General features: G+C 37.0%; 1 protein-coding gene across 1 annotated transcript in view; it reads right to left on the bottom strand.

Moving 5' to 3' along the window:
- Nucleotides 1-298: 298 nt before the first annotated feature.
- Nucleotides 299-23560, bottom strand: part of LOC142108060 (transmembrane channel-like protein 1) — a 39421-nt gene continuing 16159 nt past the window's right edge. Inside the window, exons 10-18 of the mRNA XM_075191734.1 lie at nt 21251-21430; nt 20961-21113; nt 19370-19498; nt 18430-18497; nt 16427-16666; nt 7669-7794; nt 3747-3825; nt 3551-3665; nt 299-581 (exon numbers count right to left, since the gene is read on the bottom strand). Of these exons, the coding sequence (XP_075047835.1) occupies nt 460-581; nt 3551-3665; nt 3747-3825; nt 7669-7794; nt 16427-16666; nt 18430-18497; nt 19370-19498; nt 20961-21113; nt 21251-21430 (1212 nt within the window). The 3' untranslated portion in view covers nt 299-459. The remainder of the gene's footprint in view (nt 582-3550; nt 3666-3746; nt 3826-7668; nt 7795-16426; nt 16667-18429; nt 18498-19369; nt 19499-20960; nt 21114-21250; nt 21431-23560) is intronic.

The raw sequence follows: 23560 nt of genomic DNA, 5'->3' as shown, positions 1-23560 counted from the left end.
ACACTGAGACAAATTAATTACTGAATGATTTATTGAAATATACCAACCCAGCACAGTGGATTTTTAGTCAGTTCTTCAGTCATGAATTTGATAACCAGGAGGTAATGATAGATTGTTTGATTTATGTACTTATCTGACTTTTGTTCCTGGGATACTTTGGCTCTTGTTTTTTTTTTATAAATGTAGAAAAGTCTCTTTTTAAAGATATGGCTTATTCGTTTAAATACTATAGTGAAACAGAAGTACAAATACCATAAACAACAGAGGAGATATTACATGTATTATGATTATTATTCCAATCAAAATGCTAATTATTCCATGCTACAGACAGTATTAATAAGCTTTTGCTATGTATAAAATGTTTAACTTTGTTGAATCTGTCCGTGGTTTTTATTTTATCAAAAAGAACTTTCTGCACTATGTTTTATATTGCTAGCCATTTTGGGCAAATTATGGTCTTTAAGAGGGAACAGGTGGTCCTTTAGCTGTTGGTGGTTTAGTTACAGCAATACGAGGAGGAACTTCAAGATTCTTCCCTTTAGCACCAGCTGCTGAAGTTTCATTCCTATTGGTCCGTCCTCCTGCAGTACAAATAACATAATGTATGAGAAAGCTATACTATTGTGATTATCAGGTCGTAATGAACACATAGGGTTATGGAATGAGACTACTACCTGGCCCAGTAGCCTTAGAGAGCCCAAACTATGGGCTTGATTTTGAGTTAGGAACAAAGCAAAGAAAAGGAGCAAATTTGCACCTTGGCAAGACGATGTTGCATTAGATGGGGATGTAAATTTAAAATGTAGGGACAGATTTATAATTGGGGATACGACATGTCATAGATCAACTTTAATTTGAGTGTAAAATAAAGCTATCAAGTATTTGTGTGCTACATGAAAAAAACAGCCAGTATTTTCCTTGCGTGCAAATAAATAAGACAATTTGTACCCCTTGCATTGAAACATGGTTTATCTAGGTGCAAATTTGCTCCATTTCTTTGCTTTGCTCCTAGCTCAAAATGAGGCCCATAGTTTGGGCTCTCTAAGGAAACTGGGCCTGGTATTAGTCTCATTCCATAAACATATGGTATTTTTTAAAATAGCTAAATACAGAGAAATAATTAAATAGTAATTAAAAGTGTAATTTATCATAATTTGAGAGAAATGATTACGGGCATAACTACTGTATACATTGCTGAGCCCCATATCAAAATTATGAAGCAAACCTACTCACTGCAAGCAATACAACAAATTATCATCTATTCCCAAAAAATATACACCACATTACTTACATCACACTGGATCCCAGAACTATATAAACATTCCAGTTACCCTCAAAAGTTGGTAAATACAATTACTAAGCTAATAAATCAATATGCAGATAAAGTGAGATAACCTGTAGAAGTGCATGATTTATTCTGCAGTCTGGAGTCCTATGGGTATCTATTGCTATAGTTACTTACGTCATTAGAATGTTTTACATGGAATGAGCAGTACACTTATTAACTAGTACAGTTGAATCAAGTGTCTTAGATAATCTCTTGTAAGTGGCTCTTTATAAATCCATGTAGTTTTCCTCAATATCTGACATACAGGAATTCAGATGGACATATAATTTAAATAATGGCTTACATTTATAGTGAAATATAATTTTTATGAGAAATTTCAGATGTTTACATATTTGTAAATAATATTTGATGGTGGTTACTAGAGATTGTACAGACGTGTGTGTATCCCGCACCAAAGCTCTAATGATTATGACTCACTATATATATTGTAGTATGTTTTATTGATCCCTACAGAAAACTATATACTCCAAACATAAATAAATAAATGTATCTCATATATATATATATATATATATATATATATATATATATATATGTATACACAAGTTAACCCGTGCTTGATACTCATGCATTCTAGTCAAATCAAGCTACTTAAGGTGTTAAAAAGGCTCTTGTCATGCATTTGGGCCTAGCCCAGGCCTCCTCAGGGGAAGAGGGTTACTTCCCGATGCAAGCGCCCTTTTTTAACGTGGTTTTGTCCACATGTCACCACCTCATCATTTTTCTCCATCACCTCATCCTTCATCTTCATCGCCACATCCTTCATCAAGCTACATAAGGTGTTAAAAACTCCCCACTGTCACCCCGGGCAACCACCAACCACTTCCAACTGTCACTTCTCCTTCAAGAAATATATAGGTCAGTGTATAACTCTGCCCAGCAGGTGGCGCTGCAGCTTGTTGTTTTTTTCCCCACACACGCCACTAGGCATTTATATAGTAGATATAAAGAAGTTTGGGAACTTTGTTTGCTTTGTGTTTGCTTGTAGGCGAATATCTACAACACTCCTGCACCGATTCGGATGAAACTAACACGAGGGGGTCCAGTTGGATCCCGGCCCGATTTTAAGGGGTTTAAAGACCTGGTCAGACCTCTCGTTGGTGTATGCTGACCAGAACTTTGACCAGGGGAGCCTGTTCTAGGCCTTCCACTGGATAGTTTGGAAAAACATTTAATATAAAAAAAACAAAACTGACACTGGGCAGCCACCTAATTGGTGCGTTGGAAGCTGCTAATTATTTTTTAAATGTTGACCGTTACATCCAACTCATTGATAACTTCATGACTTGAAGATTTAAACATGGTACTTTAGCTAGTATTTTATATGTGTTACTCATAGGGATCAATGATTCCTACTATAATATGCTTTAAATCAGTTGGACTACTTCCTTTGTTACAATGCCAATAGCTATATTAAACACAATCAGGCAGGAATTACTGAATAGATGTGATGCTGAGAGGTGTTCTGGGTTATAGAGCAAACAGCTTGTGATTGCATGTGAGTGTCATGTTTCACTGTGTCAATCACCTAGATGGTCGGCCCCTGTATAATTCAGGAGTAAAAATAGGACTTTATTCCTGCTTTTGTGAGCTTAGGAACAGAGGCCAATCTATCCGCTTTAAACTCAACTTTTATTCTAGAGACTTTGTGCCTTATGAATTTACCTGAAGCATGCTCAGTTCAGCCTATCATCAACTTCCTGCCTGTAACCAATCCTCTGCGTTCTGGGGGCATATAAAGCTGGCGGTTAATTGTACTAGCTGGCATATTATTGTGCTTCAAAGCCATTATCCAGCATTTCTCTGAATTCTGATCCTTGTGTATGACCAGGTGATCTGCTCTTATCCAAACTTGTGCCAGTGTTGTAGATCCTGAACATCCCACTGTTTTAAGTCAACGTATTAACCCCTGGCCACACTCATTATATACAATGATCAGCTCTAATGGTCTGGCTGTCATGTAGTAAAGGAAACTGGGTTTGGAAAAAAAATTGATTTTACGTATAGCTTCAGTTGGAACTAGGTAGTCACTCTGAAGACAATAATGGACAAAAACATACCTGGGGATTGCCTGAAATATGCCATAACAACAGTGACAATAGTGACCTTGAGCACCTCGTTTTATTTAGTTAACCAATCTACTTCTTTGATCATCAATATCAATAAAAGAGATACATTAGGCGAGCTTGTTTGTAGACTTACCAGGGGGGTTATCTTTACTTGGGTCCTTTGGTTTAGAGAGTGCTGATGAGTCCTCTTGTGACTCTGCAGCTTTTTCTGCTGCTTTCTTGCTTCTTTTCTTATTTTCCTCAGCTTGCTAGATGACAAAAATCAGAATAAAATATAAAGCATTACTAACATAAAGTGATGTCAGAGTACAATACTTATTTACACTTACGCTTTGCAGTTTTTTCTTTAGCTCTAGAATTGATGCTTGATATCCTTTGGATGTAGCATTAAGGTAATAGATACTCATCCTAGACAAGAAAAATAAGTAATTGAACAATGCTAATATTTTACATCCTATTCACAAAAAGGCAAGAGAGTTACAAAACAACAAAGTTGGGTGTACATCCATTATATGTTGGTTGGTCAGGATTCATTTTCTTAATGTCAAGCTATATAGTAAGGGCCTGATTCATTAAGGAAAGTAAGGCAAAAAAAGAGCAACTTTTCACCTGGGCAAAATCATGTTTCATTGGAGGGGGGAGGTAAATTTAAAATGTAGGGACAGATTTATGATTGGGTTAGGGCATGTCCTAGATCAACTTTAAATTTCAGTGTACAAATAAAGCTATCAAGTATTTGTGTGCTACATGAAAAAACAGCCAATGTTTAAGTTTAGTGCAAAATAATAAACAAGTTTGCACCTCTCAAATTGTAACATGGAAAACATACTCATTTTTTGCTTTGCTTTCCTTAATGAATCAGGCCCTATGTGTTTAAGAACTTTTTTTAAAGGGATTGAAACCTAGGCCAAATTGCAATATTTCTTGTGAATAGCTGGAGGAATCTGTCTGGTCCAATTAGTCTAAAAGAGAGATGCAGGTTAGGATGTGAGCCAATCCTGTGATGATCACATTAAATTCTAAGGCTTGCAACCAATACTGCTGCGTGACGGCTTCATGTACTAAGGCTAATGCTCCTGAATCCATGATGTTGAAATCCTGTTTACCTGGTGGTACAGTGCACTATGTGGAATCCATACTATTTGTTAATATACTTCCTTTAACCTGTATTCTTCTCACGCTCCAGGGTCTACAACAATTAGAGCAGCATCTTATTAAACTTCTTGCATGTGCCCTTTCCATAAATCATTCTTCGATGCAAGGCAACTGACCTAATGTATATGATTTGAGCAAACATACACTTGAATAAAAAAAATCCTGGTAGAAAGCTCTGACAGCGATCTTAGCCATGTGGTATATAGAGGGGGTCCAGCAGCAAATTTTGTAATGGGGCTCCACTGAGAGAATCCACTGTGGTCTGTCTGTCTTACACACTCTTAACCATGTTTCATAGTCCTGCAATTTCTCTTGCCAGTCCATATGCATCAAATTTGCCCCATCAATCACAGGCAGGTGTGCCTGAGCAGCACAACTCGGGTAGATCATACTGATTCCATTGCTCCTGCAGGTGGGGCTAAAATCCTGTTTACTTTGACAAAATGATCAGATCCTCATGATCAGAACCCAAGACACCACAGTCATACCCAACTGAGAAGTTGCAAAACTCTATTCCATTTTACACTTAAATTGAAAATCAGTGCGATCTGAAAGGAAAATGTCCTATTTTGCAGATATATTACTTAGTGTTGCAGCACCATGACCCACATTTTTTTATGCAAGTTGAATTAGCTTCTCTTTTGTAGATGTATAACCACCATCCCGAAGCATAACCTTAAATTCCAGGATAGGGAAATTTGCATGCCCGTTACACACTCCTGTCCACACGGCACAGCCTGATAAGTACAGAACATGTTGGTAGTACAGCAGTGGATTTAACAAGGTAGGCTGATATTAAACCTCTCCAATTGATTTCTAGAGGCTGTTCATAGGTCTAGGGGATAGAAGAATCAGTGCGAGAGCTGCATTCAGGGTTGCCATCAAGACGCTACCGGGGTTACTCCTCTAAGGGGTCAGGAGACTCCAGGGATCGCTGAGGATCCCAGTGGCAGGATGGGTCTGTGCATACACAAATACACACCCACAATGAGTATGATCAGGACTATCATTAGTGGGGAAACGGGGAGACATTTTAAAGGTTGGTTGTATGAGTTATATACTGTGCTATCTGTACTCTGTACTGTGGTCAGTACAGAATGCATGTATTTATACATTTTTCAAACAGGCCCCAATAGTCCAGGATCCAGAGAAGAAATCAGTAGGTGGTGAATGCTGCAATAAGTTAGGAGAGCAACACAGTTCACCTACAGGAGAGGGTCATAGCATGCACTTGCTCCATGTGCATGGCTCCTCCTCTATGTCCACCAGGCCTAGGGAGATGGGGGTCGAGCATCGGAGGCCCTGCCTGTTTCATTTGTACTAGTCTCCACATTTTATGATGTAGGCCTGGCTGCATTGTCTGGTTCTGTCTTTAGTCTTCAGCACTGCATGTTCTGATCCGCAGCTGCCACCTGTCTTTGGCAAGGCCTACATTTCTGTTCTATGATTCGAGTACCTGATGCGGCCACTGAGTCTGTCATCCTCTCCACTGCTATTGCCACTACAGTTTTGTCTCATTGAGCACAAATTCACTGAATGCAATGTCACTCCGACATCATATACACTGAGCTGGGATTGAAATAGGTTGTACACCAATGCAACCAACAAAACAATATGTAAATAAACAAGCACACAAAACTAGCAAACAACACAAATGGTCAACCAAATAGCTCCATACATCAAGATCATTTTTAAGTGCTAAATATGTTCCCATGAGAAGTTCAAAAGTGTCTACTTAAAAAAAATAAAACATGGTAAAACACACAAGACCTTCACCCAAAATATACTAATATACACAGATACCTAAAGTACTTTGCAATAAACAGCAGGAACATTTCCCAAGTTTAGGGGAACATACATCAACCTTACACATAGAGCTCACATTAACTCATTTCAAGGTCATAAATGCATCACTGAGCTTAAGTGGTAATGGTCTGGGCCAAACAACAACCATTGGTCCCTCAAACACATGTATTTTAATATTCAACTAGAAAATATTAAAATTCAGGGAGCATTTGTAGGTTTGGTCATTTTGATACATAAATATTGAGGCTGTTGTTATTATTTATGCATGTGTTTGTCTAATCTATATTTATTCAATGCATGATTTATATTTCTGAACCATTTATTATTATTATTATTATTATTATTATTAATATTATTAATTGTTCCCATATAAAATTTCAGTTACATTCAAATCAGGATGTTGCAAGAACTTGTACAGAAAACTATTTGCATGAAGCTTTCAGAGCTAATGAGCCATAAATAAAAGTTTTTAGTTACAGACATTTAATCTATAAATATAATTAGTGCTAGAATAGGCTTGAATCATTTTAAAAACTATTAACGACGGAACTTGTATCAACTAGTTCATCAACACTGATGTTCCAAATCCCAGTCAATATGAGTTCCAGGAATGATATACAAGAACATAGCGGAATGTGAACATTATAAGAAATATAACTGGGGTCTGTCTATTGTAACATTACAATCATTGTCATTTAACAGTGGTTTAAGTAAAATGATAGAACTATGAGCCTATGCATACAACAATTGAGAGGATATCTGGCATGTTTCTCCAAATAAACAGTAACTATAAATATATTTAGTTTGTCATTTAAAAAAGGGAGATAAGATTTCAACTGTTGAGAATTTGGGTTATTCTGCAAGGGAAGCCATATTGAGTTTCTAAAGTTACCATGGAGCTTTTGAGTGGCCTACCTACAGGTTTTTTTATACCTTTAAAAGTAAAAATGTATCTATCACAGGAAAAGTAATGTTCCGATGTAATTACTGGTCAGGAAAAGTAATGTTACCATGTAATCACTGGTATAATGAAATACCAATATATCCATTTGTAACCAATGCAGTATTAATGAAATGAGAGAGATATATAACCATATTGGCAAGTGCTAAATAAAGTAATGTTACTCAAGTGGTAATGGTTCTTTCACATAGTACACAATGCTCCCGACAGCTTTGCATGGAGCACACAAACTTGTTTTCAGCAGTACAGACTAGTTGGGACATGTTTTGTATTAATCAAGTAAAAGAAATTGTTAGCTTTTACCATCTCACTAGTATAAGTATACTTACACCATAAGCAGAATGAAAGGTAGGATAAGTCCTGGGTTTGAGGCATAGCTGAATACTTTTGCAAACCATGCAGGAAAGTCATTCTGTAGAGTCTCCTGTATAACTTCAAACATTCTCTGTTTTCCACTAATCAAAAAACATTAATGAATATTATTTACTAACCACACAATACACATAACGCACATGTTGGTTTATGCCATTAATAAAAATAGTACAATTGTAGTTGATTTCTTACGCAGTAAAAAGTTCAAGTTCACTGAGTAAATTACATGTTTAACAGCATTCAAAATTCTCTGTGTGCCAGATAATTGTTATATACCATTATTTCAACAGAGGTGTATTTTCAGTACCATTTATCGGTTGGACCAAAACTCTGTCATCAGTCATTGACACTGAATCCCTGGTGTCACATCCTCAATTATATTTAATGAATGTCTATAGCAGCATATGTCCAGTGTTTTTCAGCTGTGATTTTTACTGATTACAGAATCACAACGAAAAAATTGTCAACTGACAATTTGAGTAAAATCCTTGCAATACACAGATATTACTGTACACACCAGTCTTATGCAAACATGTATGTCTCTATCTCTCTATTGTATTGTCTGCTATGATGTCTTATTTAAAATAGCTGGTGGCATGGGTTATCATCTGGGCTGAATATCCTGTGACACGACTTTTAGATAACTCAGGCCTAATCAGGAGCCTGTATTGAAAACTGGAACACTCCCTACAAGCTGAGGATGCTACAGAAACTACTCGGGAGCAAAATGAGCATGACCCCGTAGTACTTGAAATGTTCACACCATCACTGATACTCAGGAATATTTACAGAAGATGGCTTACTTCACGTAGCTATATAAAAACTGGTGAATATAGATGAAAATGTTACATACAGTAAATATAACATATGGGGCTAGATTTACTAAACTGCTGGTTGGAAAAAGTGGAGATGTTGCCTATAGCAACCAATCAGATTGTAGCTTTCATTTATTTAGTGCATTCTACAAAATGACAGCTAGAATCTGATTGGTTGCTATAGGCAACATCTCCCCTTTTCCAAACCCGCAGTTTAGTAAATATACCCCATGGTTTGATCTTTTTAATTTATAGCAAGGTGTGTCACCCACACCTTAACTAATAAAATGTCATCTAAAATATTGTTTCATATTATAATAAATGAGATCCTTAATTGATCAAAATAGAAGTAGCATACTTTATGAGCTGTTACAGCATACTGTACCATTACAGTTGTTTATTTACATTCTAATTCTACAACACATTCTGTTACATTAATTTGCACTAGAGTAATTGGAAAAATCTGTATGACTTTTATAAAGAAGAGTGCATATATAAATATAATAAAAGAAAGTTGAAAAATGTTGTTAATGTTGCATTCTTTTATTTATTTCATGTTTTGTCATCTTTTATTTGTTGGTATTCACAAGCATCCTAGTGCCCTCTAATAGAATGAGATTGTAAATATGTGATATATATATATGAACACAGAGTTTAAATGGAAAGGAATGCAACATGGGATATGAAGCATAGTGCTCCAAAGTGCCTACTAATATGTACAATAACTGTAACACACAGGATTGTGTAATGTCATTTCTAAAACATTATTTTGGTTTACGAAAACAAGTTGTTAACCCAGATATTAAACTCAAAATGGGTGCAATTTGATATATGGTTAAATCTAATATGCAGTTTGCAATATAGTAACATAGTTGATGAGGTTGAAAAAAGGCACCAGTCCATCAAGTTCAACCTATTTTGGATCTCCTGCGATTCTGCACTTATATTTAAAATTAATCCAGAGTAAGCAACCGCCAATCTGTTTCAATTGTGAAAAATCCCCCCAGACTCAATATTGCAGTCCTATTTTTACCCTATATCCACTACTATCCTTCATTTTAATTAACGGTCGTATCCCTGGATACACCTTTCCGCTAAAAATTTATCTAACCCTTTCTTAAACATATCTATTGAATCTATAGTAGAATATATATTGCATGAAATACAAGCGCCAATATATTTGCATTGTACGGTGATGTGCGTGGGAACTGAATCTTGTTTTGTTTATGGGTAAAGCTCTAGTGCATTAAAGCATGTTGGAAAGAGGAAATGAGTGTTTAAAACATGTGTTACTAACTCCTGTCTCTCTTAGCTCTTAATTCAACTAAACATTTTAGCACATTTTTGGATATGATGGAGTTAATCCTATAGTCTTCTGAGCTATTAATGATGACACGTTTAGTCTTTCTTTTATAGGTCACTTTATATGAGCAGCAAGATATTTGCTTGATCTTGTCACATTAGAGAGCTTGACTTATGCCATATTAAGGTTTACATTTATGTAATCACAATCCTCATACTTTAAAGAATCAATAAAAGTTATGTTTTATGAATTGTATCTAGAGAACGGTAGTTAGCGTGCAGCATTTCATTAGCTCACACTTCTTGTTTAGTTACTGGATATTGCTATCTGTACACTAATCATGGTATAGTTTGATTTTTTTAAAATATCAAGGAATTACTTAGTCAATCACATTTAGTCTAGAATTGTGGTATCCGCAGCATTACATTACAAGGCTGCACTGTAATTTTGATTCTTAAAAATATAATAATTAGAGGTGAGCGAGCCAAAACATGTTTCGGTTTTGTCTCCAAAACCAACCTCATATTTTGGTCTTGCTTTTGGTTCTGACAAAATCTGACTGAAATTTTGCTCTAATTTCTGGATTTCCATAAAAAAAGAAAATGTACATTTGGTGAAAAATGCTAAAACCACATAAAGTTTAAGAAACTCTTTCTTTGCCTACATTGGTAGCTATATAATTTATATGCATTCACACTCATTTGCAGTCTATTTATAGATCATTTGCTATTGTTTCAGTGATATCCTCTTTGTACCAATACAATTTATCATGTTATACACTTCTTTGTTTGTATAAGCAGTCACTCAGTGTATTATAGTTACACAATATATACATTTGTGACTTTGTTTCTGTCTATGTATTATATTTTATTATCTTTTCTCATCATCTATTCTGATTATCAGAAATATTCCAATAATCACCATTACCCGAGCATAGGTAATTCAAATCAAAAGACATCAGATTATATATATATATATGATGACATTACACACAGTACAAGGTTATGGCAAACCATATAAACAAATGGACCATTAAACACATGATAAAGAACAAGGATTGCAATAACGACATGGACTATAACTCCCAGAAAGTCAGAAGAATCTCGTGAGATCAGATCATGGAAAAATTAAGCTTTGGCCCCCTTTCGAGCCTTGATTTGATGTAAAACTGGGATTAATCGGATTAACCCGAATCATTACATTTATGAGACATATTTCATAAAAATTAAGGACTGATATTGTAATAGGAGTAGGAGCAGGAAAGGAAGAATACTTCCTCTCCGCTTTCTCTCCATACTCCTGTCACTTTCAGTCACAGCACCTGGGACAAGGTGGCAAATTTTAGCCTGGGAGGCCAGATTTGGCTCAGCAGCCTATGGGGAACAAGATGACACACTATGGGACTGTCCCAGGAGAAAGATGGCATCCTGTCCCCAGCCCAGCCAGAACCCTGCACAGTGCTCTTTCCTATAGTGAGTGGTCAGTGACTGGGGGAAGCAGGAGGATCAGAAAATAGGTGAAAACTTCATCTTTGCTGCCCCTTGGTTGGTGCCATTGCAGAAGAGGCCTTAAGGGAGGAACAGGCTAGGGCGGCGGTTCCCAAACTGTGCGGGAGCCACGCCGTGGTCACAGGGGTGCCGCGAGCCTGCGGTGATTGGGGTGGGCAAAGTGGGGGTGCGCCATGCGCTCCCCTCTGCCTGCCACCGTCTCCCCGCTTGGTCGCCAGACAGCAAAAAAAACAAAAACTCCTCCCTGCTCTGTTGCATTGCATGTCGGGCGTGACGTCATCACGCCCGACATGCAGAAGTGAAGAACAGTGCAGTGAGGAGCAACACCGGAAGGAGACAGAACAGAAGAAGACAGAACAGAAGAAAGAAGGGCAAGTAAAAGGTAAGAAAATAAACGGAGGTGGAAAGAGGCAGAACAAAACAAGGAGAACTGATTCTCCTTGGGGCAGAGAGGTCACAGAGGGCACATAGGTCCACAGATAAAGGGGCACAGAGGTCCACAGGCAAAGGGGCACAGATCACAGAGGACACAGCGGTCCACAGATAAAGGGGCACAGAGGTCCACAGGTAAAAGGGCACAGGTCACAGAGGGCACAGAGTTCCACAGATAAAGGGGCACAGAGGTCCACAGATAAAGGGGCACAGAGGTACACAGATAAAGGGGCACAGAGGTCCACAGATAAAAGGGGCACAGAGGTTCACAGATAAAGGGGCACAGAGGTCCACAGATAAAGGGGCACATAGGGCACATAGGTCCACAGATAAAGGGGCAGAGAGGTCCACAGATAAAGGGGCACAGAGGTCCACAGATAAAGGGGCACAGAGGTCCACAGATAAAAGGGGCCCAGAGGTCCACAGATAAAGGGGCACAGAGGTCCACAGATAAAGGGGCACAGAGGTACACAGATAAAAGGGGCACAGAGGTACACAGATAAAAGGGGCACAGAGGTCCACAGATAAAGGGGCACATGGTGAAAGTTTAAAGGGCTGAAGGAGGACACACAGAGTGTGAGGGTGAAGGGGGGCACACAGAGTGTGAGGGTGAAGGGGCACAGTGTGATGATTTTTGTACATGCTGTTTTATTTTGTTTGATCGTATTCCTTTTAATATCAGCTGTAAATTATTCTTTGACAGAAATATAATTGAAAAAAATACATAAAAATATTCTTTTTCTTTGGATTTATGTGTACTATTTTTGCAAAAAAGTATTTCTGTCCTGACGTAAATACTTATTACTCTATTTTGACCCAACTACTTATAAAACGAGACAGCTTGGTAATTATTTTGGAGGGGTGCCTTGAAAAAATTATGGAGACTCTAAGGGTGCAGCAAACTGAAAAAGTTTGGGAACCACTGGGCTAGGGCCTTGCAGAGTTTTCATTCTTATTTTGCCATTAGAATTCATTTGAGTTTTCTTTTTAAATTGTACTATTATCACTATGCACTCGCTAGTAATTAGGTATCATTATTTAAGTTTAGGTTTTACTCATATTTGTCATATTCTCTTTAGGGGTAGAGGCACACCTGTTATGTGTTTTGTTTTGCTCTTTTTCTGTATGTAGATATTGTTGATAAAAATGACAGCATTAAACTTATTCCAATTTCAAGTGCATTTAGTTAGCGTATGTGTTTCAAAGCATTAGAGAAAGCACATCAAAAGTCAGAGATGTGTATTTTGGATACATACACATCCAAAACCTGTGTTGTGTAAGTAAGAATGCATCATTTAATGTGTAGACCAACAGATACATTTTGTAAAGCATTTGCATTATTTTTTGTATACACTGTGTATAGGGTTTTCTTCCATGAGTTATTGCCATGTACATCCATTCACATCCACTAGGTGGTGCTAAACACCTACATATATTTTTAAGTTCTAACTATAAGTAATGGTGAGTGCTGAGCTAGTTATACATTATTTTTATTATATGTAAATGTATTCAGTCAGATTTTAATACTCAAGTGACTTTAATACATAATAAAATAAAATCTATAAAAAGATACTTAGTGATGTTATTAGGAGTGCTTATGTGTTGTAAGAAAGTAGAGGGCACTTTCAGCTTGTGGCCTAGTGTCATAATAGAAATACTATTAATGGTTTTTTTTTTAACATAAAGTAAACATATTAAAAGTGAAATTGCTAAACAAATGAGCAGGGCCTTATTATCCAATAGGCTTGGGAGGGCCCACAAAATTGGTAGGTGCAAAGTTGTTACTGTGAGAAGTATAAATTGAAATTAATTTTAAAATATAAGAGAATAGTTGTTCTCCAAAATAAAAAATTAAACATGAAAGAAAAATGTAGTAAGTTTTTATTCATGATATATTCCCATGGTAAAGGCTGCAGACAATGAGTCATCCTTGGACAGTTAATGAGTTGAATTATTCTCTATATTAACGTGACAGCCCAATTATTAGCCAGCAAAAACATTTCTCACATGCAGTTCACGCCAATCAACACCTCACACCTTAGATTTAAACACCCCTCTCCCCTTTACAATCTTTATTTACCTGGAAACTGAGGCCATAGCAGTCTGAATTATTCATCAAGATCTTTTGCAAAACCTTACAAGATGATCCAGTGTTCATAAAGTGGTGCTAGTCTGGTAATCTGGATTCCTACTATTCATAGACAGCATCCAAAGAGCAACTTTTTAATTATTTTCTGAACAAACACAGGCATACTTATATGCAAGGCTATTCTGACCCCCTTCTTCTGCATATGTAGAAGTATTTTATTTTTATCGGATGATGCTCCACTTAAGGAACTGGTGCCGTTGCAGAAAGAGTTGTTATAATTAATCTAATTCATATTCTATTCTAGGAGGCCTATTTAACAAGCGGTGAAAAGTCAAATTGCCAGCGTAAACGACAACTAAAGGCTCTTTCACCACTCTTATATATCAAAGGGTTAATGCTGGAGAAGTCATAGATTCCTCTAGCACTAACCTAATCATTAGCACTTACTGCATGGGGACAGCCGCATTAGCTAATTTATTAAGCTGCGAAAAGCAATGATTTTCACAAGCAAAGTAGCGCCACCTAAGGATGACGTTACTGGTCTATTTTTATGTGATCCAGCAAAAGCCTCTCTGACATAGCGCTTTCTCTGTTCGCCAGCAGCATTAAGCTACCAGTGAACTGAAAAAAGTCTTCATTGAGGAAGGAAGTCAAAGCAGGTGCTTCTAGAGTATCCCTGACATAGTAAATTGCAGCGGTGCTTCTTTATGTACATCCTTTATATCTCTTTATATCTCTTTCCTCACCACCCCTACTCAGTGCTCACTTTCAACCAATCTCAATCATTCGGGATGCCAATGTTTAAAATATTGTGCAAGTTACTCTTACATTATGCATACAATTTTATATATGTTCAACAGGTATACAAACAGTATGATAATAATAATAAAAAAATAAAATTATAAATAAACAGATGAAAATATTTATTTTCAAAAATAAATAAAAAAATATGTTAACATTTTGGCCATTGAAAAAATGCTTTTCTAAGGTTAAAAATGTTTTCATTATCACCATCCTTGTTAAATATGCTTCTCCGCTGCTTTGCATTTTGAAGCTATTGCTTCCGAGCCTAGGAGAATCTTACTGTAAACCTTACTGTGATTGAGCTCTCTTTTACATCATCTCCACTTTGCCAGTCCTTACATGTTACATGAGAGTATACAATTGAAGTTGCCCACTCTCACTTATAAAGCACTCTTTAATGGCCCCCTCCTTCTGTACTTGTCCTCTATGTTCTGTCAATAACCTTCTCCTCTCCTCATCACCTATCACCATCTCACACTCCCATCTTCAGGACTTTGCCAGAACTGTTCCTAACATTTGAAACTCCCTTACCCAATCATCCTCGAATATTTCAAACACTAGCTAAAAACTCAACTTTTCACACTTGGCAACACAGCTCCATACTAAGACAATTTCCTCCTCATGCTCCACCTGCCCCTTTCTCTCTACCTCTATCATCTCCGTTTACTACCCTACTCCTTTTAACGTTAACTCCCACAAGTTTGCCCCTCTCTCCCTCTTATCTCCTCATCCTCTTTTCAATGTTTCCTTTGTTCAGGGACGGATCTAGAGAATATTTGTACCCGGGGCGATGTAGAGGGAGGCGATTTAGGCCCTGCCCCCTTTTTGACATCTGAGGCTGCCGGCTGCTGCACACTATGTGCAGGTCCGTTCAGCAGTGACAGGCAGGGACAGTGTGCTCCCCGGATGCTCTGATTGTGTTTAAAACGCCCTGATCGCCCCCCCCCCCCCGCCCCCCTGGATCCGCCACTGCCTTTGTTCTAGTTGTGTCTTTTTATGTAGTTTTTATCTATAGTCTCTGGTACTGATTATTACTGGTTCTATTGTTTCTCTTGTCCCTTACTTATCTATATTGTTTTGTTTATTTGTTTGCTTATTGCGTGGTGCTTTAGATTCTGTGGCAACCTGTAAATAGATTAAGAAGATGATGATGATTTATTTAATGAACCTTTATTTGAAAATTGTGCATTGTATATAAGTACCTAGAATGCTCTTCTTATGGTTGTCAACCATGTCAGTAAATATACACCCTACCCTGTTGTCAGACACCCCAATTGCCACACTCTCCCTCCCTGCTGTCAGATACCCATCTGCCACACACCCCCTCCCTCAGAGGCAGAACTAGAGAGCTGTGGGCACCCCTTGCATTGTAACATGGTTTTGTCCAGGAGACTGAAATAAGAAGTTTCTCAAGTTAAGATCCTCAATGAATCAGGCCCCAGACCCCTAAAAGTGAAGTGCTGATAATGAGTAGCAATAACAAATACTTTATGCAGACTCCCAGAACCAAATACTGCCTGTTGTATGCAGTCTGTGAACATTGTTAAGCTACTGTACAATAAAAAATAAAATACTACAGATTAATTAAATTAAATTAAATAAGTAGGATTTAAATGATTGCACCCATTTTCTACAGGTTCATATTCCTTTGTGTGTGGACATAGAAAGTACAGTTTATGAAACCACTATTTACAGTAATGTCTACATAAATAATGTAGCATATGTATTGAAAATACATTTAAAAGTTGATATGAAATGTATTACCTAAATGGGCCACAGTCAAAAGATGGTGGGATGGAAACGATGGTATAGATCACTGGCAACATGGCTAAGAAGAGGATGAAAAGCAGCATGGCCATGTAGAAATTGTTGGACCTGGAGGCTTTAAACACCCTTGCATGGGGAACATTACAGCACATTACTGCCCAGCATTGTAAGTACATGGATGTATGAAGACGGAACACATTAATGGCTGGAAGGCATGGAGCATAAAATGATCCCATCCTAAAAAAAACATAACAACATGAAAATATAATTTATTAATATGATTTATCTGGAAAAGTACACTATCTTTTTATCATATTATATTATAGAGTTTTTATTCACATTCTCATATCAAACCTAATGCACTAGAAGAAGACTGGAATGCACTGTATGTATTATGAAATACTCTGCTGACCTCTAAATAATTGGTGTCCTCATAGTTATTGTCAGTGGTCGAAGGGGAAATTTAGAAGTGGCAGTACGGAAAATGTAAGTGAATGGGATATGTTTTACAATGAAGGCAGTAGTAGAAGTGGCGGTATGGCGTACCATCATATACCAGCCCACTTCAACCACTGGTTATAGTATAATTACATTATTTAAATCAGTAGATTTGGAGATATTGCAGATAAAGATGCTCAAATTATTAGAACCAGTTAGAACTTCGATTAATGGCCTCAAATGATATAATCAGGATTTTTGGACCGGTTCACCTTGAGTTTGACTACTGCAGCCAAATTTGCAGTTTGAATTTCTAGGTAGACGTTTATTTTACAATTGAAGTTTGCAGTTAAGAACAAGAGATCTTAAAATATAAAATATTGGCTAGATTTTATTGTATTTCAATTTTTTTATTTTTGTTAAAACAATGCATACTACTATGTTCAAGTTTGAAGATCGATTTTGCCGTTAGCGCAGAAAACCTTAAAAAATACTATGCAATGTAGCCATTTAAGCCTTTGACCCAGCTCAGAAAAACCTACATTTTTTAGTTTCTTTACAGTTCGAAAATGTATTGCAAACTTTAGAACTATAGAACTGATTAAACAAACTGGTACGAGCATTTGATCATCTCTAGTTGCAGTTGAAGCATATACAGTATTGTTTGCCCTCTAAAGCAGCAGTCATCTTCCCCATTATATTGATATACATAGCGCTACACTGCCTAACATTTACACTTATATTGTATGCCACCGTCACCAATATGCCTCATATGAGAGGCGTCTTACTGAATAAACAGGGTAATGACAGGGTAAGTCAGGAAACAAGCACAGTGAGTGACTGCAAGAGGTTGGTGGAGGGGGGCTCCACAACATTGTTCCCTCTAAGCTGATCAATCTGGAAATGATAGAGTTAAACCTGTATCTTACTAGGAAACAAAACATCCTGCAGATTGTGAATGCAAACCTTTCGGGTGGAGCCCTCTTTAGAGTGACCTTTTAACTCTTTCCTTTCCAGATTGCTCAGCTTAGAGGAACACTGCTCCACAAGCACTCATTTAACAGGCAATTGTAGCCAAACACAGGACTATCTTCAATAATAAATCTCAGTGATCACTATTTGTTCCTTTTTTTTGCATTAAAATCCATTTAAAATATGATTTCCCAGAAATCAGTCTTCCCACACTTTGCTATTAGCATAGAGGTTTGATCATGTATAGTAAATTTCATACTAAAAGGGTTTCCAATTGTCTACTTCGAAAAAAAAATGTAATGGATAAATAATATCTTTCATATTCAATGACCTCTTCATGTTTAGGAACTGGATTTGTGTACCCCCTCTGTAATTAAGTGGCATCATTCATTCTGATTATTTACAATATAATGAAATGTAAATTGCCAACACAATTTCTTTAAAGGATCGGATTGAATGTGTGCATATTGTAATCTAGCAATCCTAAAACTGTGTTTTTCAAATGAAAAAGCAAAAATAATATTAAATTATAATATGTTATATGCATGTGCTTTTACCTTTTTAGTTCAGTATTCATAACATGTACTCACCAGATCATTCCTTGATTGAAAATCAAGCCCAATACATTACCACTTATATCAAATTCACAATATGAAGGCTACAATTAGAAAAATAAAGATTGTCATTGATGGAGATGTCAGTATTCACACAGGTATGTACAGGTTTGCCAGATTTGACAGTAAATTTGCCCTGTTTTAATGATACCAATGGTAGATTTTGCAACTGGGTTTTCTCAATTCTAATATGGTATCTACCAAAAAGCAGTACATAGTGTCAGAACAATATAGGACAATATGTTGTATGTAGTGACAACAAAATATTAACACAATGACAAAATAATAACTAATAACACTATACCAGCACAGCGCAATACATTATTTGTGACACCATTAAGTTTGCTTTTGTGCAATTGCTCCTACTTGCGCACTCAAATATGTTCATTCTCTACCCCTTTGACTCTTATAATATCATAGTTGCCTACTCTCCTGGAATAGCCAGGAGACTCCCGAAATTTTGGGGAGAGCAGAGTTACCTCCCGCGTCTTGCCCACTTTGTTAGTAAAGTAGGTGGGAGCGGGGCTACTCCCGTCATCCGTGCCCCGCCCCCTGTTTTAATAGGCCAGGATGGCGAGATTCACATGGCCATGCGCCCAGGACGCGGCAGCTTTGCAGATCTCCCAGATGGAAGAAATAGCAAAAATGTGCTGTGTCTGCAACTGACATCACTTTGCAGTGCTAATTTTTGCACATCGCGTGCTTTCACAAAAGAAGGAGTAATAGTTTTATTGCTGCACTTCTGTATTTTTCTACAATTTCTAGTTCTCCAGTGTCTGAGGTATTTGGCAATTAAGTTGCTAACTTTTCCTGAAAATGCAATATTTAAGTAAGAAATGTTAATAAATGCATTATTTGTACGTAGCGAAATAACTATTATCCAGAAATACATCAAATTAAATAAATAGTTACATACCCATCCATATTCCAGATCCCAGCACCAACAGTAATTAAAAAAACGTACAAACACTGCTTGCAAGAAGTCCCCAGTTAGTATAGTGATATATGTCGTCATAATATCATTTACAGTAAGTCGAACAAATTCCTGGAATCAGAAGAACATTTTGCGCAAAATTATAAATGTATTTTTCTGTTATTTATGTTATATACGTTTTTGTACAATGCAATGTTATTGTTTTTCCTAGCACACTCTATATGACTTTATAATTCCAAAACTTTAGTATAAGTGTAGAAAATGGGCAATTATTTCCATTAGAAGTTGAGAGGTCTGTACAGAACAGGGGCCCTATGGTTACTACCACAGTAAATATAGCAACGCTTTCATCATCTGATGGATGGCCATTAATGAAGCATTCTTAGGCGTAACTTCAGCTGTAACCACCCAAGCTGCCTTAAAGGGTTCAGAGCAGAGATAGTAACTATGTAAGTTTTAATTGCCCACTGTTCCTACAATTCCACAGACATAATTAGCGCATACTGCCAAAGTTCCTTTCTCCCTGCCAAACTGTCAACACAGCATATTAATATTCCAAAGACCTTTAGCTGGCAAGTCCCCAGCATCTCACTCATATAAATGTCCATTTTAATCTCTCATCACATATCTGGTCTTCCCAGTCTGCCCACTCCCCTCTCTCAAGCTGCACTGCAGTCATTGGTTATTAATCTAATCTGCTAACATGGTACTGTTCTACCTTTGTATAGCAATGATTATCACTCTACATAGTAATGTTAACTTGATAATAACATAACATAGAGCAAATAAATCATATATGCAATTTCGCTAAATATGGCCTGGAGGAGTGGGAGCTGGGGATGAGACCACATAATTAGGGGGGATATATTTCATCATAAATTAGCAATGTCTGGAACATGTAAGTATATATAAATATAGTTCTAAAGAAGTATTATTCAGGAAAAAACATACATTTTATTTCATATTGGTTTTAGTTTTGTAGCTGGTCTATTTCATTTTTTAAATCCAAGAAAAATCAGTAAACCAGTGGTTCCCAAACTGTATTCCGCGGCTCCCTGGGGTGCCGCAGCGATCTCAAAGGGGTGCCTCGGCCAGGGCAGGTGATAAGACAGGGGACTACTTAATTATTTTTGCTTAGGGGTGCTTGAAAAACTTATGGAGAGCCTAAGGATGCCTCGAACTGAGAAAGTTTGGGATTCGCTGGAGTAAACCATTGAACGACTGTATAGCATAGTTTGCATATTTACCAGGCCCAACAGCCCTCCATTTTGATGGAGTAATGTATTCAGACAGCTACAGCAGTAAAATCACACCCACACTGTCACAAACAAATTACATCTTTATCAATCACACACAGCTGTCTGAACTATACATACAACACTATTATCAGTGGGGGGATATTTTCCATTTGATTTGGAATCTCCTCAAGACATTTCTACTTCTTACACTTATACATTTACCATTCATCCACTCTACACATCCCGTTCTTTCCATCTAATGTTTACTCTGCATTGTTGTTACCTGTTTAAAGTCACTAGCCAAGAATATATTTCTCCATTGTAAACTGACTGACCTGGCCCACCATTGTCTCCCAGCATGGTCCTCTAGGAACATCTGCTGGGTCAACTTGAAACGGAGGACCTGTAGAATTTTCGGAATAAGATGCATTATAAATATTTGCAAACCACTGTGTCATATTATGCTGCACGATCTTCTCCTCTTGCCGCTGGGAAAAAGAAAATATGAACAAAATGTAAATACGAGAAAATTTTTCTATTAGGTAACAATCATCTTAAGATTTATTTTTCTATGACTAAAGATTAATATTATTTTACTATCTGATTAATATTTCTTTTACTATACCTTAAGATTAATTTCGTCCATGAGAGCAATTAGGAATGTGTACAGGTTACCCAGGAACAGAGCAAATATGCGGCCAAGTTGCCACCTTAATGCTATTCGAGGATGGTAGTTTTCCAGTCCACTGACCACATCAAACATTGTTGGGCAAAACATTCCTAACAGAGACATGACCGTATTCACCTACCAAGACAACAAGCACAAATATATATTATGATTATGATTACTTAATGCTAAGATATGTTTAAAACGTACACTGACACATGTTTCTTTTGAGAGTCAGGAAACAATACATCTTAAACAGAAACTGCAAGTATTAGACATTCAGATATATATATATATATATATATATATATATATATATATATATATATATATATATATATATATTACCTATAAATAATGCATTGTTTCATCTGTCACTCTTATATCTGAAACAATCTTACATTATTATGTAATAACATACACAATTAAGAAATTTTAAGGAGCAGTCATTTTGTTTGAATAATGAATGAATAATCTATGATGTAAAACCATTGTGCTGCAAGTAACTGAAGCCATCTAGATCTGAGAAGCTAATTCTATTGGGACCATTGTTTTCATTATGGACTCTGGCAAGTTAGTTTGCTGTGGGAAATCCATGGCTCCCAGGACTAGCCTAACCAGGCATCAGCTGACTATATAGAGAAACAAGACAGAAATTGTGGTCAATATACAATCCAAGGTCATAGCAGGAAGAACACATTCAGAAATTGTAAATAGGATCAGGGTAACTATCAAACAATCAGAGTCAGAAACAATCCAAGTCAGTACCATAAGGTGAGGTAGATAATACTGAATACAGACACAAGCCATTGTTTAGGCACTGGAGCAATTTAATAGAAAACACCTGAAACCACAGCATGCAACTGAACCACAGTTAATGGAATAATTTAAATGGGTGTGAGTGTATAAAAACAACTATTTGAGCTCTGCTATGTAAAATACACTTATCTGAGAGTGAAGGCATGAAGAATTACAGCACTTGAGTCAGCATGCATACAAGGACAGGTTTGTAATAGTACCTACTTTTTAACGTGTGGTCACTCTCGAGCCAATCAGACACTATCTGATTGGCTTAAGAGGATTTGTCCAATAAAATTTTTGGACCAAAAGTGGAGAATGAGCTTTGAATGCCTTGATAGAAGAAAGTGTTATTCAGTGCTGTAACCCTTCCAATCCATTGAATAGAATAATTAGTCCTAGGATAATGTAGAATCTATGACGTAACTCATTTCAAATCCCTTTTTGATCGTCCACACTCAGTGTTTTCGGAGGTTTATTGAAAAAACAATTAAGAATAAGTTTTAGCAAAGATGCATGGAATACGGAAGGTTGATTCGTTCAAAGATTACGGACCAATTATACATGGATCAAATTCCATGGAAGACACTTCTATTTGATATTCCTGGTAGAAAGCCAATCTCCTGGTATTATTTGAGTGACATGTCTATGATGTATATTGATTGCTTGCGTTTGACGGAAAGTAGCTTTGTTAATGCTTTTGTGGCCTTCAGACCAGATAGGAAGAATATTGGTAAATGGTGTCATCAGCTGCAGGGATTTCAGAATAAGAAATTATTCGAAAAAGAAGTTGCAAGGATGACTTTTCTTAAATTTAGATAAAACCATTCTGCTGCAACTGTGGAAGCATTTACCTCTAGCAACAAAGGTAACTGCTATGTGCTAGATTACCCTAGTCCAGTGATGGCTAACCTGTGACACTCCAGGTGTTGTGAAACTACAAGTCCCATACCCTTCCAGCGATAAGCTTCTATATATTGGTAAAGCATGCTGGGACTTTTAGTTTCACAACACCTAAAGTGTCACAGGTTAGCCAACGCTGCCCCTAGTCAAAGAAAAAACACTTGGGGCTAGATTTACTAAGCTGCGGGTTTGAAAAAGTGGGGATGTTGCCTATAGCAACCAATTAGATTCTAGCTATCATCTTGTAGAAGGTACTAAATAAATGAAAGCTAGAATCTGATTGGTTGCTATAGGCAACATCCCCAATTTTTCAAAACCACAGCTTAGTAAATCTAGCCCTTGGAGTTGGAGTTAGCTTCTTTCTTGGTAAAAGGAAATTATATGAGCAATAATAATTGGCAAACTGGAGAAATATCTGGCAATGGGAGCAACCCAAGAAGAATGAGACAATGAAGAGAAATAATCTTTGGTGAAGTCAAGCAATGGATTTTTTTCTAATTTTTCATAAAGGCTGTTGTTGTTTCGGAATTCCATTACTGTCTTAACATGTTTCCTGTGAGAGGGGAA

This window comes from Mixophyes fleayi, chromosome 1, assembly GCF_038048845.1.
Source record: "Mixophyes fleayi isolate aMixFle1 chromosome 1, aMixFle1.hap1, whole genome shotgun sequence".
NCBI lineage: Eukaryota > Metazoa > Chordata > Amphibia > Anura > Limnodynastidae > Mixophyes > Mixophyes fleayi.
This window is presented reverse-complemented; position numbering and strand designations above follow the sequence as displayed.